Source organism: Ammodytes marinus (genome assembly GCF_949987685.1).
Source record: "Ammodytes marinus genome assembly, chromosome: 12".
Taxonomy (NCBI): domain Eukaryota; kingdom Metazoa; phylum Chordata; class Actinopteri; order Uranoscopiformes; family Ammodytidae; genus Ammodytes; species Ammodytes marinus.
Genome location: NC_137216.1, coordinates 24,950,699 through 24,968,712, shown reverse-complemented (window position 1 = coordinate 24,968,712; position 18,014 = coordinate 24,950,699). Strand labels below are relative to the sequence as shown.

General features: G+C 39.8%; 1 protein-coding gene across 5 annotated transcripts in view; it reads left to right on the top strand.

Annotated features, from left to right (window-relative positions):
- Positions 1 to 513: 513 nt before the first annotated feature.
- Positions 514 to 18,014, top strand: part of cacnb4a (calcium channel, voltage-dependent, beta 4a subunit) — a gene marked incomplete at both ends in the record, with an annotated part of 29,335 nt that continues 11,834 nt past the window's right edge. For 2 of the 5 annotated variants that reach the window (XM_080038628.1, XM_080038626.1), the window contains 2 exons: positions 514 to 576; positions 3,516 to 3,599. In XM_080038628.1, the coding sequence (XP_079894754.1) occupies positions 514 to 576; positions 3,516 to 3,599 (147 nt within the window). Of the gene's footprint in view, positions 577 to 3,515; positions 3,600 to 11,159; positions 11,205 to 18,014 lie in introns of those variants that run through there. The other 3 variants (XM_080038629.1, XM_080038630.1, XM_080038627.1) reach the window with 2 other exon arrangements.

Below are 18,014 nucleotides of genomic sequence, written 5' to 3'. Positions count from 1 at the left end.
ACATGTTTGGTTGTATCCATATTTTATCCTTGAACAATCAAGAAATGTTTATTTTGAGACATTATGTAGATCCTCTGTATTTCAGAATGCATATTATGTTGCAGGGTTAGATTGAAAAAAAAGATAACATTAAGTTTGAGCTTAATTTTATTTATTAGAATAAAATCCCTGAATGAAATGAAAATCCCTAGACGTCCATCTCTGCTGCAATGCTGACATTTCTGCGTTGTCCTCGAACGCACCACCACTAAAGCCCCCCTATGATGTGATGGGAGTGAAGGGGGAGGGTCAGTTATCAGTGGTCGCACCGATATACGGGGCTACTCCATCCATCCATTCAGAACCTTTACTGCAGCAGAGTAGAGCTACTTTATTTTTTTCTCCTGTATAACGAGAATAAGAACCGAAGCCAAACTGGAGCCGGCGGTCCACTGTCCCCCAGCGGACCCGACGCAGTTCCAGTGGAGCGGCTCGGAGCGGCAGCCTCCGCCCTGGACCGACGAACTTGCCGAGATGTCCCGGCACATCTACACCCGACACGGGGTCGGAGATGGGCTGCAGAAGCCAGTGTTTCAGGTAGGAAGAAAATGGCAAATGGCTATTTTTATTTTCTTCTGTTCTTATATTTTAATGGATCATAAGAAAAGATCCACATGTGTCCCAAACTAATATGAATAAGAGCATATTGATGAGAGAAAAAAGCCTGTTAGAGGACAACAATATATCCATAATATAAGAGCTATATCGAATTTCTTTTCAATATATATTTTTTCATTTTTATTAAATTAGCCCTATTCTCCACAGACATACTCAACTCATTTTAAAGATGTGCATATTATACATGAATACATATAAAAGTATTGATAAGGAAAGATAATAATGTTTTAAGAGAATCCTAATAGGCTATAACAGCAACATTGAAAATTGTTTCTTATTTCAATGAGCGCTGTGATCCCCACAGAAAGGTTACACTAAACTAATTGCAAACTTCATTTTTCATCGTTACTAATGACTCCCTGGGGTGTCATTTATCTATTACAGAGGCACATGGTGAGAATTTGATTCATTCCAAAAGAAATTAGATTGGGTTCTTAATTATTAAGCATTTTCTGATGGGACCGCACTCATGATCCATGGAGCAAATCGCTTTTCCACAGAAGAAATAGACTTTTGTGGACCGTAGCAGAATCCACTGCACACATAGGGTAGTTGGTGCAGAAGAGGGCTTTTAATGTGTACTTCTGCTGCGTCAGTGTCCTCAAATGCCTGCAGACTAATCCCCATTGTAAGACTTTTGCATTTTACAGCGATGGATAAATCTAGTGAAAGCTGTTAATAGATAATAAAAAAAAGGTATGTCATCTTCAAAATATGACCTGTATAATTATTTGTAATGTTCCCCATAATGGCCCAATGTAACAATAAATATGAAAGTGAGAATAGCCTTTTAAAACTGTATGGCCAAATATTTGATTGTCTACAACTATAGTTTACGTCATCAATCTCACAGACTATATCATCATATAAGGCTGGACCTAATGGTTATTATTTTCATTATTGATTCATCTGACAATTATTATTTTCTCAATCAATCTTATGTGTCGAGTCAATGAAATGTCGAGAAACACGTCACAGTTTCTCAAAAACCAAGGTCACGTCTTATAATGTCTTGCTTGGTTTGATCAAAGTGTTTTATTTATTTATTGTTTGATTTGTCAAAGGTAAAACAGAAAATCCACCTATATGTGTGATTCTGGAACTACCAAATATGTGGCATAAACATTTAGCTAAAAAAGGGGGGGCTGACATAATTACTAGATTGTAGATGTAGTTGCGGATTAATTTTCTTGTGATCAACTTATTGATGAATGGACTATATGTTTCAGCTCTGCACCCAACCCTAAAAGGTGATAAGTAGATAGAGGTCATAAATCATGACACAATGGAGGTCGTTAATTTAAATAAAAAATAAAAATACAAAGAACCAAAAACTAATATGCAATACAATGGAAGAAAAATAAAAACATGAAAGCAGAGACTGAATGACTTGGACCATACTCTCAAAGGTAATGTGTATTGAATATACAGAAGTGAAAAGTGTAAAGTGATAGTGCTATCAGTATTATACATTTTTCATTAGTGGTGCATATCCGAAAATGTGATATAATGTAGGAAGATTGGACCGGGGATGGCTGCATGCATATATCAAAATGAAATCAATTGTACATTAAATATACAGTGCACTCTCAGGTAGAGGTATGTTATAATAAGGTGTATTGAATAACAAATACTGCACAAATTGACAGATTGTACATACTGATTGTCTCTAGAGGGTTCAGAAAGTCTAAGAGAACGCAGGAACAGCATTGAAAGAACAGATCAATTAGTAACGATTGTAGACCTGAAACAATTTGTTTTGTTTATTTAATGAATTAATTGTTTGATGGGAAATCTATCGGCAACTAGGTCTACTGCGTTTATACATAGTTATGTTTTCATTAGTTATTAATTAGACAGTTTTAAGCAACAGTGCTGTTTCTCAAATGTGAGTATATGCTGCTTACTTTTCCTGATTAAAATCGACCCTGTGAAAAGGTGTGTATGTGCAACTTGAATTGAGACCGTTTTGCGGACTTAATATGAGTTTTGGACTGTTGGTTCGGGAAAAAGCCATCGATTGAAGCGTGTCATCTTGGGCATTTTTTCCACACAATTTTTATAGAAAAAAGAATCAGCAGATGAATTGATAAAGAAAAGAATTGTAAGCTGTATACTTCCATGAATGTGATAGATAAATGGAGCCCTCGGAAAGCAGCATTCTGTTTTTGCATCCCCTTGTCCCAATGGACAGGACGCTGCACATACATAGTGTCAGGAAAATGCTGAGAAGTCATTTATCATATTCCCTCCTCCTCCTACCCTCTCTCCTCTTAGGTCAAGTGTTGCCTTGTCGGCTTCTCTGGCAATAAAACAAATTGTCTTTGTCCTGAAAGTGGGTCACGCAAAATGAATCCGTGGTATAGCTTAAGCGAAATGACTAAAATAAATAATATGTGATGGATTTTGGTGTGGCATGCAACATAATAAAGCAGTAAAAGAGCGACTTCATATAATCAGGTCATGATCACAGAGGATCATGTTGAGGATCATGTTTAAATTGTTGTTTTGTTTAAATTGTTGTTTTGTTTTTAAATTGTTTTGCCTGCATTATGTACAGCACTTTGTTTCAGCTGTGGTTGTTTTAAAGGGCTTTATAAATAAAGTTGAGTTGAGAAGTTGGGTTGAGGACAGAGAGAGGCAGCTGGAACCAGCCAAAGACCTGTCAAGCTGCAGAGGTTGAGATGCTGCTGGTCTTAATTGGGGTCGACCAAGGTGCCCTTGAGTTAGTGTGGAGGAGAGGAAGAAAACAGGATACACAGACATAGGAAAGGTGCAGCAATAGTTTGTAACATTCATAATAAATGAAGGATGTGTTCCTGTGTTTTTATGTGTGTGTGTTTTGTTGTGGTTACCAGGGTAACAGAGGGACCTACTCCAGACGCAGCCGGCTGAAGAGGTCTGACGGCAGCACCACCTCCACCAGCTTCATCCTCAGACAGGTGAGGGACACTTTAGCACACTTCACCAAACCTGGAATTTATCACATCTTTAAACATATGAACGTATGAACATATAACGACCAGTAACCTTGAGGTCGCTGGTTCGATCCCCGGCTCCGGACAGAAGAGTGTTATTTATAAAACTAGTGGTCGCTGGTGTTTCTTCTACGGTGCTCACCATCTCTACCATTGTGTCCTTCAGCAAGACAGTAAACCCCAAACTGCTCCTTGGGCGCTGTACTATGGCTGACCCTGCGCTCTGACCCCCTCCGAAGTGGTCACTCGAGAGGGGATACTGTATATAAAAGACAGATTTCAGTGTGCCTCGTGTAAATTGACTAATTCAATAGACAAGTCGAACATTCAGCCATGGCGACAACTTGAGGATTTCAGGATTGACTAGAAAGATGCAGAGCCCCCTTGAGGCAATTCAGTAAAAACAGTAAAAATCAATATAAGACTGTATCTTATTGAGCTAGCCAGATTTTTTCAAGTCAGTCATGTGAGGAATGTGGATATTCACCATTATCCCAATAATGAAAATCCATCACGATACACATATTGTGAATGTCATATTATTTTAAAATGTTACATCCTACCTTATGCTGAACGAGTTATTTTAAAGTTGAAAAACTAGTTATACAAAAAACATCTGTGGGACAAACCTTTTTAGACCACTGGTGGTGACAAAATAGTTTGAGGAACTCTAGCTGATCTTTGGCAGAGTCAGGAGATCTACAATATGTATTTAGTTCATATTTATCTTTCCCTTTGTATAACTTGCAGCATAGTTTTAGCCGTCTTCACCACCTTAGGACCCTGTTTACTGTAGAACTGTGGTTAAGGAGCTTTTGCCCTCTGCTGTTGTATAGGGAATCGATGACCTGGTTTTGGATGGGCCTGGGAATTCAGCCTATTCTACTGCTCATGACGCGTCAAACACCAGCCATGTTTAATTCATAACTACGGAGTTAGGCCGGGGCCATTCAGCAGCCGTCGCCTCCTTTGTGTGAGTCAATGTAAAACAAATTCAAATTGGTTTCTTGTTCTAAATAATTCACAAAACTCAACCGGGACTTATGCTTGACTCTGTTATCGCGCTAACAAGTTACCAAGGGAACTGAGCTGGCCCGGGCTATTCAACAACATTGGAGTTAGTTTGTCATTCGCTGCCTTTGTCCCTGTATCTATCCCTGACCTCTTAGATTTCCATAATGTGTTGGCCTGTGCTGACTGTTTCATATGGAAATGCTAACAAAAGGCACACTGCATCTTGCCAACACTTATAGCCAGGTTTGATTTATGATCGGGTCATCGGGGGCTCAGATGTAGGTCAGTTTGTACGTGTAATATATTCTTTAGTGAGCCCTTGAGGTTTGAATTTATCATTTAAGTATAGACGTTTCAACTACAGAGCATAGCACCACATGATGTTGGATTCTCATTAATAAAACAGTCCTTTACAGTTCTTTTTTTGTCATGTATTTTAATTACTAACGCACACCATAGAATGAGCCATAATAATGTCAGATTTATAATAAAAAGTAGCCTAGTTTTTTTGTCCATAATTACCATTCCACTTCAAATGTGCCTGTGAGTAGACAAGACTTCTTCTCTTCATATTTTTTTAGTCTAATTCTGTCTGCACCCTACGTGCATGACAGAATCATGCCGCTATAGATCGGAAATGTATAGGCGATAAAAATAAAAACAAAAACTCACTGTTGATTACTATTCGGCTACTTATTGAACATTGGCAGAGCAGTCAGAAAAGAGACTGAAAGTTCCTGTTAAATAATTACGTAGTACAACTTTAAGTAGGACAAAAGGACAGAGAAATGTAACCATGAAATCCCTTCCGCATGACAGATTTCTGAAACGCCCCCGCTTGGGGTTTGTGTCATCACTGTTGTGATGGCCATCAGGTGAGAAGAGAAACAGTGGGGCGGCTTTGATTCACTTATGTATCCATAGTAACAGCCCACCCCTCAACAACAGGGGTCAAGCACAGAAGGTTGATTACCAGGAAACTGCTCCTCCTCCTATTCAGCAGAAAGTGACATTTTTACCTCAAAGTAAAAATATACTCAAATGGATTCAACGGAAACTGAGATTGTATCTATTTATCTATATATGTTATGTAAGCTTTACTCATGTTTTCGTCTTCATTTTCAACGTCTTACTACTTCACTTAAAAAAATTTAAGCCTGTTACAGGAAGTATAGCCTAATATGAGTTGCTTGATAGGATCTCAATACTTCATCCTTATCTTATAGCTTTGATATTTAGCTTTTTCTGTAATGGAGAATTGATTTAAGGAGATGTGTGTGATGCGTTCCAAGGTCATGTTAAAGCCCCCTCTCAAAACGTAACTTCAGAGCGCAAGTATTTCTTTATAATGTTACATTTGAAAGACAAAACAAATATCAAAGATGGAAGAGTCTAACATACAATAACCCAAGACTGTGTGGGTTTTTGGTTTGATCAGATAGGACTGACTGTGCTGGCAACATAATACAAACAACCACGCAACTGTCATCACATTGTGACTCAAATCCGCTCGCAACCATTGAGAAGAGCACAATACAAAGCAATATACCAATAATACAGTTGATTTATTTGAAAGATAAAGAAGTGCCTTCATGTGGGAGCCTATCACTTCATACAAAACATTTTTTTTCTTGGGCTTTACTGTTAGTGGAATTTTGTGAAGGGTGATTCCCTGTGGATTGTCTTTAAGTTATTGGGGCTAAGGGAGGATAAGCTGCGTGGCCAAGTGTCTGGGCCAGTGTGGGATGTCTTCAAAGGGATAAGTTCATCGAAGGGACAAGGAAGTCAAAAATAGAAAACGTATTAAGAAAGAGAGGAATGTTCAAAGACAAAAACTGTTTCATGTCAATGTTATAAAAATGTCAGCGTGTGTTCCCGACGTTCAGTTGATTTCCAATGAAGAGGACAGTATGTATTTTTAGGAGGTAAGGTTGAACTGCGTGAGTCACTGCGTGGTATATGTCCATGTCAGAAAGATCTGTCACAGAGAGGTGGTGCTGGTAGAATGCACAGTCTCCCAGATGGCGCTCTGAACATATATAAGCGCACCGTTGCTCACGTGGACAGATGCTTTCTGTGTGTGTGTGTGTGTGTGTGTGTGTGTGTGTGTGTGTGTGTGTGTGTGTGTGTGTGTGTGTGTGTGTGTGTGTGTGTGTGTGTGTGTGTGTGTGTGTGTGTCCGGGCCGACCTCTGAGCTCGGCGTTAAGAGGATGCCACAGCCCGCCAGATGTTTGCTCTCTGGAATAATCCAGGGTGGCAGCATGGAAGTGGCACAGTAGAATCTTTTGCCCTGGTTTCTCATTATTTGTTTTGTTTGAGCTAATATACAGTACTCGCCTTTAAAGCCTCTAGAAACCTGGTTTAAAAAAGTAAAAAATCAATATATATGCCTACGATATTAAAGTTGTGTCTCAATAAGCTTTTGCAAAAATCCGATTGAAAATAAATGTTCAGAAATATCATAAAACTTAGTTAAAATAACAGCTGTTTTACTGTCCAGGCTTTTTGACAGGACTGTGTGGACATGGCCAATTGTTTTTATAGAACGCTCGGGCAGAGGACTGCCCTGATTAGTTCAAAATACTTATTGTTTGATAAGAACAGTATATGGTATAGGTTTTCAAAATGTTCATTTTACTCAAACACATTGTACCTATAAATAGTAAAAGCAGAGACACTGATCTTGATTTTCCAGAGCTGTATGTCTGTATGGTCTTCACCAGTCTTAATATAAAGTCCTGTTTGTCTGAGAAGGAGACTAGACCGGTTAAAAAATATTGATTCCCAAGACAAGGATGAGACCTTCACAAAAAAGAGGTCTTAAGTTTTACACCACTGATTACAGCAGACATCATATGATTTAGGTCAGCCAGGTAGGGCACCTGATTGAACCTGTTCCACATACATAGTTACAACAGTTGTCTGATGCACCTTCCCGTGTCCACACCAAAATGGCCGGAGGGTTGGCAAGCTCAGTTCAGTTCAGTTCAATTCCTTTGTCATTCAAACATGTTGAAAACATAATGGAACGAAATGCGTTACCCAGGTCCAGCAGTGTTGGCCTACAGCACTTTTGTTAAAACATACTGAGATCCGTTGTGTCATTGATGCAGGCTTGAAAACATAAAGAGACAGCCGTTTCTAAAGGTAGCAGATGAATCCAGCAACAAAATACCCTATACACACACACACACACACACACACACAGCATGTTCTTGTGAGAAACAATCTTTGTTTGTTATGCAAATTGCAAATTGAATGTTGCACTGTAATGAGTTCTGCGGGAGCTGTTAAACGTTTTTATGGTCTTCTCAGCTGAAGCCGAGCAGAAAATGACTTCTCAGTGGTGGCAGACAACTGCAGCTGTGAACCAAAGACCTCGTCACCGCCTGCTTCAAAAAATATCTGAATGAAATGATTCATTCCCTGGGTCACCAAGTTTAATTCTCTATCGTCTGAAATTCGAAGTATGAATGTAAGGCCTGTAGACTTTAATTTACCCTCATTTTGGGATGTCAAGCTTTCTCCCCGAAATTTAAATTTAATTTCTGAATCACAATACATTGGAGATATTCCTTTAATCTAATTTTCCATCTTGTAGCAAAGTGATAACGATGGGAGCATCTTCAGACTGCTAATCTCTCTTATGTTCGTCTCATGGCTCAACTCGGCAGCCTCTCATTTGTGAATTACTTGACGGAGCACGGTCACTGCTCTTGTAACTCACACTGCCATGCGTCAGTCTTCCAGTCTCTATTGAGTAAACCTGTGTAACCCATGGAGACGCCCTAACAAATTTACCTAATGAATTGCGCACTTCTGGAGAAAACGACACACTTGTGTTTTTCATACTGCTAAGCTGTATTCACTATCACTGCCCCCCCCAATTCTCTCCATGGCACCACAGCCTGGACTACACACCTCCATGTTTCTACATTAGCACAGGATGGACAAACATAACAGCCTTAAACATTTTTATAAAGTGGGACACTGAATATCCGCCTTCACAAAATAAACACAACATCACACAGTAAATCAAACGAAATCTTGAACAGTTTGTTCTTTTTTTAGTTCGGCCCAATGATTGTGGTTGTTTGATGGTATGTCGACTTCGTATGTGTACAGTAGTAACGCTAATAGTGTACTGGTAACGAATTCCAACAGCATAGCTTTGTGATGATTAGAGCAACTTTGATTTTAATTGACTCATTTAAAACCTACCTCCTCTTAGCTTACATATATTGTTCTACTCCATCCTTATGTGTTACTTACCTCATATACCTGCAGCCTTTTGTGGCACTTTCTCAAGGTGGAACATGATGGCCAATGATGCCATACTCACTCTTAAAGGCTTCTCCTTGATCTAAAGTGTTAATCTTGAATAGCCCACAGTAGGGGGCTGTGAGCTGCTCAGGGCTCCACACACAGGTAATTGTTTGAGTGGCTTAAAAAAAGTAGCACTCAGCTCTTTCAGTCTTTATGGGAAATCCGTTTAGCTCTGTTCCTTCATTGGAATATGGATGATTAAAGAGCCATCTGGTGTTTGGAGAGCTGCTTGTTAAGAGGAGGAAAAAAAGAAAATAGAGGCAGGTTTGATGGAGATGGTTTGATGCATCATTTGGTTGCAGCAGCAGCAGCAGGTGCATCTGCAGTGACACGGTTTGCCAGGAGAGGGCGCTGTGGCTCTACTTTGTCAAAGAAGACGCCGAGACTCTGGAAATCCAGTAATATTCTCTTGCAGTTGCACTTGGATTGGATAGTTAAATGTTTTTAATTTCATTACATATTGATTGTTGGGTGTATTTTTTGTATCTGTATTCCCCACACAGGAGTTGCATACAATGTAGAAATAGGATATAAACATAAATGTAATGCTCATTTCGTTGGACAGCATTTGTACAATTGAAAAAATAAATATATATATAAAAAATAGATTTTTCCCATTAGGATAATAAAAAAGCGATAGCGTGCCATTCGGTCATGCTTTCCACAGGGACTTTCCTCAAAACTCAGACTTTAATCTGTATTTCTCTTCTTGACGGATTTCCCATATGATTAGTTTCCTTGTAAAAATACATTTATAGATTGATTTATATGGCCCCAATGCGTTCAAGGGAGCTGTCAAATACAAGAACCCTTGTGTGGCTCAGCCTCAGCCTGGTCTGCCTCCAGTTCAAAGGGTCATCGCTCAGCAGATCACCTTTTGATTGTGTGTGTGTGTGTGTGTGTGTGTGTGTGTGTGTGTGTGTGTGTGTGTGTGTGTGTGTGTGTTTGTGTGTGTGTGTGTGTGTGTGTGTGTGTGTAAACTTGGAAAGTTTAGTTAAAAGTTTAATTGATGTATGTTAGTGCTTTAGAAGTTGAGATTTTCAGATTTGAAGAAAAAATTATTTTGAGATAATGGTCGTTAAAGATTGTTGTAAAGGGGAAGGGGAAATATACAGACTCAAAAATGTTTAGTAAAATTTACATCTGAATCTATATTTTTGGACCTATGATTTATACTAGTATGAAAGAAGACATATGGAAGAAAAACTGCCAAAAATATCAGAATTGACCAGTGCTTGAAAAATGTTTTGGCCTCCTGAATTCTGTATTTGTGTGTGTGTGTGTGTGTGTGTGTGTGTGTGTGTGTGTGTGTGTGTGTGTGTGTGTGTGTGTGTGTGTGTGTGTGTGTGTGTGTGTGTGTGTGTGTGTGTGTGTGTGTGTGTGTGTGTGTGTGTGTGTGTGTGTGTGTGTGTGTGTGTGTGTGTGTGTGTGTGTGTGTGTGTGTGTGTGTGTGTGTGTGTCTGTGTGTTTGTGTGTGCGTGGGAGTGTGTGTGTGTGTGTGTGTGTGTGTGTGCGTGTGCGTGGGCGTAGGAGTGTGTGTGTGTGTACATTTTAAACCAAGTCTTTCCAAATTGCTGTTTAGGCTTAGGTATTATCTTGATTTATCAATGCTCAACAAAACACACAAACAGTTAGCTGGTTAACAGTGCTCCCAGTTCTGCAGACCTCTTTCTCTCTCTGCCTCTTCCTTATTAGTGAGTATTATTGACTGGGAGCCGCCAACCGTCCAATAGGCACGCAGCATCCCCACCTCTGTCATCAGCCAGTGCAGGAGAGGAACGGATTGGCTTGTGTGATTGTGAGCTTTTGGAAGAAGGCAGATGAAATGCCAGGTCCGCTCTGCCTCTGGGGACAGCCAGGCTGCTGCCTTATAATGGGAACCAACACTCGCTCGACTCCGGAGCAATAATATCCAATTCAGCATCAGGGAAGAAAAAAAACACAGGGCTCCACCTTTTTTCCTTTTTTATCATTTACCTTCTTTCTTTCTTTCTTTCTATCTATCTACTGCTCTTGTGTGTGTGTGATCTGGGTTGCTCTGTTGTCTATACCTTCAATGTGCTGGCGGGCTCAGTCACTCCCCTCTCCTCCTCCTCATCACCATCCATCCTCCCTGGAAGAAGAAGAGGAACAGGTTGATCATTTGCCGCTTTTGGAATCTGCCTTTTGGATTCTCACTCCTCCATGTACGATAACTTGTACCAACATGGATTTGAAGACTCGGAGGCGGTGAGTGGATAGGCGTCACACACTCATAAAACGCCCATGCTTTTCTGTTTGGTGTGTAGCAGTCGTGGATGCTTCGAAACCCCTTTATGTACACCCACAATGCGCTGAGACTTGAGTGGGCAGAGCGTGCACTTTTTCTCGGGGGAGTTTATAGAGGAGTATGGGTTGGGGGAAGGGTGTGTTTGTGTGTGTGTGTATATGTGGGTGTGTGTGTGTGTGTATGTCGGTATTTGAGTGAGAGCGTGTGTGTCTTAGGGGATCCTCAATCAACCAATAGTACAGTTTTTTCGCACACTGATGCATGCTGCCTGCCAGATGACTGCACTGATCCTCTGCAGAGCTCAACAGTATCTCTTGACTGTCTTTCTATTCATATGGATGAATAGCCAGCAAGAATACTATAAAATGTATATTCCTTGTGTATTTTTCACTCACTTGTCTATATCCGTCTCCATAATCAGGGTTTACTGTAAAAACACCAAAAGCTTATATGATCATTTTGATCACACACACTATGGCCATCTGTATCAGACACACTGATTCAACTGCAACGCCTTTCACACAAGGCAATGGTAGATAAATGTCAAATTCTCTTTACCATTAACTAAACAGTCTCATCTGTTGTAATGATCCACACAGATATACAGTACCAACACAGTACGCTGCCTTTGAAACAAAGGAGCCAACATTATTATTATTATTGATGGGCAGAGTGAGCGCCGATGGGATAAAAATATGTCGGGAGTAGCAGAAAAATGCTTACAAAGGCAATAACTGTAGGAGGGCGTAGGGGAGGGGAGAGGAGGGGAGGGGGGGGGGAATCCCACTGAGCCAGAATCTGTCAAGACCTTTCTGTAACTCCACCTGACATCCTGGCTGCAGATTAAAGATGGAGGGGGGATTTTTCACACATGCTGTCCTCCTATCCACAGTGTAACCGAGAGAATGTACAGTTGGTTCTGCTTTAGTAAGTTAGAAAAAAGGTAATCTTTGATTGGTTTTGAAGATTTTTTTTATCTCTTTCTAATGCCATCATTGACGTGCATTTTTATAAAGAGGTTTATCTCGTCTTCTGTCTCAATACAGATTGAGCCACAATGTATATGGATCCATGTTAAAGGTGGAGTCAGCGATTCTGGAGAAGGCTTGTTGTCAAAATCCCTTGTTGTCAAAGTCAGTCAAATATCTCCAAACGATCCGCTACCTGTCCGCACTGTGTGTGTGCTGAAATAAAACTGGTGTCAATACACAGCCTAGGCTCTGTAAATTAGCATGTAAACAAAGGGGGCCTACCGTAGATAGCAACATGCCTATTAACACAGAGTCTTGGCTGTATATTAACACTGGATTGTTTGTGTGTTTTTGTCCACCCACTGTATGGACAGGTAGCGGATCATGAGGAGATATTCACTGATTTTAACAAAAAGTGATTTTGACAACAAGCGTTCTCCAGAATCGCTGACACAACCTTTTAAGTTTCTGTTGACACAGCATGTGTGTGGGTCTTCTTTGCTCCACTTCCAAAGCCTCCATTGAATCCAAACTTCCTTGCTGAGGCTGTGTGCCAGCCAGGAGCAGTGACTGTACATGATTGTTTGGAGCGGAATTGGCAGCACTACAAAGAACATCTTTGTGGCTCTTATTGGCCCTGTGATTAGCTATCAGCACTTGTCTTAAAGCCCCTGGGTGTCTGCATTTTGTTCAGAAGTGGGACTTTGTCAGGCAGTTGCAACCTGCAGGCTCTCTTGTGTGTGACTCATTTTCTGTTGATTTTCCCCTTGAAAATGTGCTATAATATACTCTACTTAGAAACACTAGAAATGTTAGTCAAGACAAAATCACCTCAATATACAATTGTCCCACAAAATGCAACCAATATCTTGAGCTAACTCATTTTCACTTTGGTGGCTACGACCAATTTTTAGTTTAATGATATTATTGTCAGATAGAAGAACATGAATTCCAGACGCATGGACTAAACACATTTCAGTTCATCTGGAAGTGAAGGCAAAGTAAAGAAAATAGATGTTATTCTGGAATATTTTCATTTGAATCATTTACATTGCAGAGCTACTTTCCAAAAACTAAATCTAAAGCCCTTAAACTTCATAATTCAAACGGTCATTTTTGAAGGTAAAATTATGTGTAAGGGAATTATGATTTATTTAACTTATTTAGGCTCAGTTGAGTTACAGTAATGGAGCCTCGGGGTATGTTTGCAACTATCCAAACTTGCTACAGTAATGGTGGACCTAATGAAGAGAGAATGCTTTTAGTGGTTGAATCTGCCGTCTGATAGGCACAGATTATGGATGGAGATGGGAGAACAGACCCGGCTTTGGCGTCTGCAATGATAAAGCTTGAGTGTGGCACGATGGATTCAAGGCTGGCCACTTGACACACTCCTAGATAACAACCTTGCAAACAACTCGTGTGTGTGTGTGTGTGTGTGTGTGTGTGTGTGTGTGTGTGTGTGTGTGTGTGTGTGTGTGTGTGTGTGTGTGTGTGTGTGTGTGTGTGTGTGTGTGTGTGTGTGTGTGTGTGTGTGTGTGTGTGTGTGTGTGTGTGTGTGTGTGTGTGTGTTCGTTGAGGCAGGAGACAGACAGAGGGGAGGAGGTTGCCAGCGGTGTTGGTTGTGTCTGAGAACATTAAGTGATGTATTCTTCTATGATGGCTCCTATAGTTCATGAATTGATGCCAAAAATGCAATGTGCTTTATAAATGACCATACAGTGGTGCTGATATCATCAACAACCTATGAATTCTGTCTTGTTACTCTCTCTAACTTTTTACCAAATTTTGGGCCAATCTGTTTGGTAGTTTTTGATGTCAGTGCTATTGCTAAACTAAGTTGGGTGACTAAATTCACTGTTAAAAGTTGTGTATCAAGCTGTATTAAAAAACCATGGGAGGTTCAGGCATCTCAAATTAGAGATGTTTCATAGAGATAATTGTAAATGAAATATATTTTAGAAGCGTAAATAATATATGGGAAATATATCTAATGAAAATAATTATTAGTAGCATTAACTAACTAACAGACAAGCAAAAATAAATCCGAACTGCCTTGTGAGAGGTCGGAATGTATCTTTAGCTTCAAAAGAGAGGTACTTGTGTAACATAAAGCAGTTTCTCTTCTACAGCGGCCAGTTTACAGTGGGCCCTTTATTTTCCTTTCTCCCCAGTCCTCCCGTTATAGATTTCATTTTCAATGAGGCAGTAAATAACAGTTATTTGTATCAAGGAAAGAGTCCCAGGGCTCCCAGTGGATCATTAGCAGAGGCGCCTGGAAGCTCTGGACAAAGGCATTAGTCATTTCCATCCAGGCTATAGCAGGTTGATCTTGAAGACTTATTGCACTACAAATCCCCTGTTGCACATTTTGGCTATTTAGTTTCATTCAATTATTGATATCATGCAATTGCAGTATTTTTTTCTCTAAAGTGACAGGCTTTCAACAATGCTTCAACATGTAGGGCAGCCCGATTTTAAAAAAAAATTACTCCTTTAACATTAGCTTCTGCCATTTGGGTACAAACCAGTCAACGGTGGAGTCAGCGATTATGTGGTACGTTTGTTGTCAAAATCAGTGAATATCTTCTTACCATCTACTACCAGTCCATAGTGTGTGTGAGCTGAAAAAAAATCTTGTGTTAATACATGGCCTAGCCTCTGTAAACTGGTATGTTAAGCAAAGGGGGCCCACCGTAGCTAGCTAGCAACACACCTGTGTAGGCTGTGTATTTATACTGGATTTTCTTTCCGTGCAAACACAGTACAGACAGGTAGCGGATTGTGAGGTGGTATTCACTGATTTTGACAATAAGTGATTTTGACACCCCCTCTAATGTCCCTGTATTTGTTGGAAAAGGTTCAAAAGGAAAACTCCAATATAATAAAGTCACTGCAATCAGTTTGGCTTGTGATTGACTCACTATCGGCGTGCGTACAGGAGGACACATCTATTTACTATGTCATTAGATAATACAGAGTTTTATGAAGAGCAGACCACACATCCGTCTCTTTCTTTGTGGCATGTAAACAGCTTATTGCAACGGAGAATGCAACCATGTCAAACATCTGTTCCGCTTTGAAAGGGGCAGAGGCTGATATTTGAATGAGATGGTTGTGAAGAGAAAAAAAATAAAAAAGTGCTATCGCAGGAGAAGAAATTGATGAACAGAGCAGAATTCAAAGCAATACATCACGCCTTAGTCCTTGTGTCAAGCAACCCTTTGTAAGCATGTTTCCTGCTCCCACAAGCTTTACCCCATTGTGTGTGTGTGTGTGTGTGTGTGTGTGTGTGTGTGTGTGTGTGTGTGTGTGTGTGTGTGTGTGTGTGTGTGTGTGTGTGTGTTGTTTATGAGCTTGTGTACCTTCACGTTCACCGTGACCGTTTACAGTTGCTTCCACATCATTTCAAATCTATATTATGTTGTGTTTATCTCAAATTTGAGTTATTTATCATTTGTCTTGTTTCTACAAAGGCTACTTAGTGTGTGTAGATTGTGTGTTTTGTTCTTGTGAGGATTAATAGCATAACACGACATAAATAGAAAAATGTAATTATTTTCTGTATTCTTTTAACCATACACTATCAGCACCGCTCTTCTCTTATGAAAGATCCTTTTTTATGTATTTTATTTTATTTTTTATTTTTTTACATTTCCTAAAATACATGTGAGCAGTGTGATCAAAGATTCCATTGGCTATTCAAAGATCCACTCGCTTGCTCTTATGAAGTGTTCAGATGAATGAAAGAGGCTCTGTTTCTAACATGGCATATCCGTTGCTACTGTGGATGCAGGCTGTTCCACGGGGGAAACAGACTGTTCCATCATCTGTTAGGTAAACATTGTGCCGGGGCCCAGAGTTTCTCACCCCATTTGGCTGAGTCTGCAGGACTCCAAACCTCCACCAGCTGGCCGGATCAGAGCCGTGATGTGCTGTACTGGTGTAACGGCACAAAGCGTCTTCATGATTAAATTAGCAATTCATATTTATATACAGTATACAGTAGACTTATTTATTTGGGTTTGTGAACGGCTAATAGATGAATGTCTCTTTATTTGTTTGTTTGCTTCCTTCTGTGTGTGTGTGTGTGTGTGTGTGTGTGTGTGTGTGTGTGTGTGTGTGTGTGTGTGTGTGTGTGTGTGTGTGTGTGTAAAACAATTAGTTTCAATCAATTCCAAATGCAAAGTAATCTCTTTTACAAATTGTATTGAATTAAGTATATTATCCAACTAGAATCCTGACTTTTGGTTGTGTAGATGCAAATGTACTATACAAAAAGTTTAAATCCCTGATCCTTTTTTGATTTTAGCCCTAGGCTGAATTATATCGTATCTTATAAACTCTGTTTTTAGCTAAGAGTTTTGTCACAATGCATTCAAGCTGTCGTTGGAGTCAGCTGTTGTGTTCCCTACTAATTTGACTTCATGCGGAGCCTTTATGGAGATAAATGCTGACAGTAAAGCATTGAAATATTAGATTACTGTGAGAGCAGTGTCAGTGTATTTACACAGATAGGTCTGTATTGCCTGGACACACAGTAACATGATATCCAGTGTACCGGACTGTTCAGGAGGAGCATAGAGAGAATGTAGCATCACCTGCTCCACTGTTAACACGACATTGTGTTGTGATGCGTGAGCTTTATCCTTGTAAAGTACATTGTGTTCACGTATAGACTATGGAATAGATCTGGGAGACAACATTGCACATTGACTTTTTACAACGAATGTGTTTTAAATAAGGAAAAATTCACGTCTTGTGTCAGTTCAAAATGTAAAAGAAAAAACAAGATTAAAAAGGTCACCACATGCTTTTACTGAATGTAACAGTTCCATAAGTTTAAGGTAAAACAAAAAAAGAAATGTGACTTTAGTTTTGGTACAGAAGCTTGTGCTATGATTTATATGCTCAATTGTTTTCAGTCTTTTGAAGATGAATTCTGAGTGCAGGAAGTCTGCTGGGGTTTGAATGAACCGCTTTGATTACATGACATGAAAGTGGAGAAGTCATTAAAATGCATGAATTCATGCATGCACTTTGTCATGGCCATTGCACTACATTGTGTGCAGCATTACATCATGGGAACATGGTTCCATATCATAGTGTTTTTTTTTGCATGTTACATTACACATAGGGAAACAATTGTGGCATGCAAGTGTTCATTCAAGACAATAAATATAGCTTGGATGTGGACCGTAAACAACATATGTGCATTTGTGCTAAACAGACTTGGTAGAAATGGAAGATAATATTCATAAGTAGATTTTAATTAGTGTTTGAAAAAAATGCTTTTTTATTACCTAAGAACATAGGAGCATGTTGCACCCCCATGTTTCTACAATAGCACAGAATGGACCAACTTAACAGCTTTACAAGTTTTTATATACAGTGGGTGTCAGCCAGAAATCGCCTGTTCACCAGCCAAAAAATACACCTGTATTACACACTGCACCTTTAAGGCACACATAGACATTAAGGTCTAAATGACAGATAGACAGAGTTACAAATGACTGTAGACAGGCGTCACACACACCGTGTTGGGTAAATGAAGGAGAAAGGATGTTGATGTCAATGGTGTTAACTGTAGTAGCAGCAGCCATATTCAATCTCATCTTTCAGTTCTTCCTTTCATTTAATTGCTGTTGACAAGGAGAATAAATGGCTGTGTACGGCAGCCTGCAGGCGACAAAAATACACACAGTGCATTGCCTTTACCAATATTAAAAAAGCAATGATGAGTAGTAATTTGTTACCTGGACCCGAGAGAGTCTGTGAACTGAATGTGTTGTTTCCTGC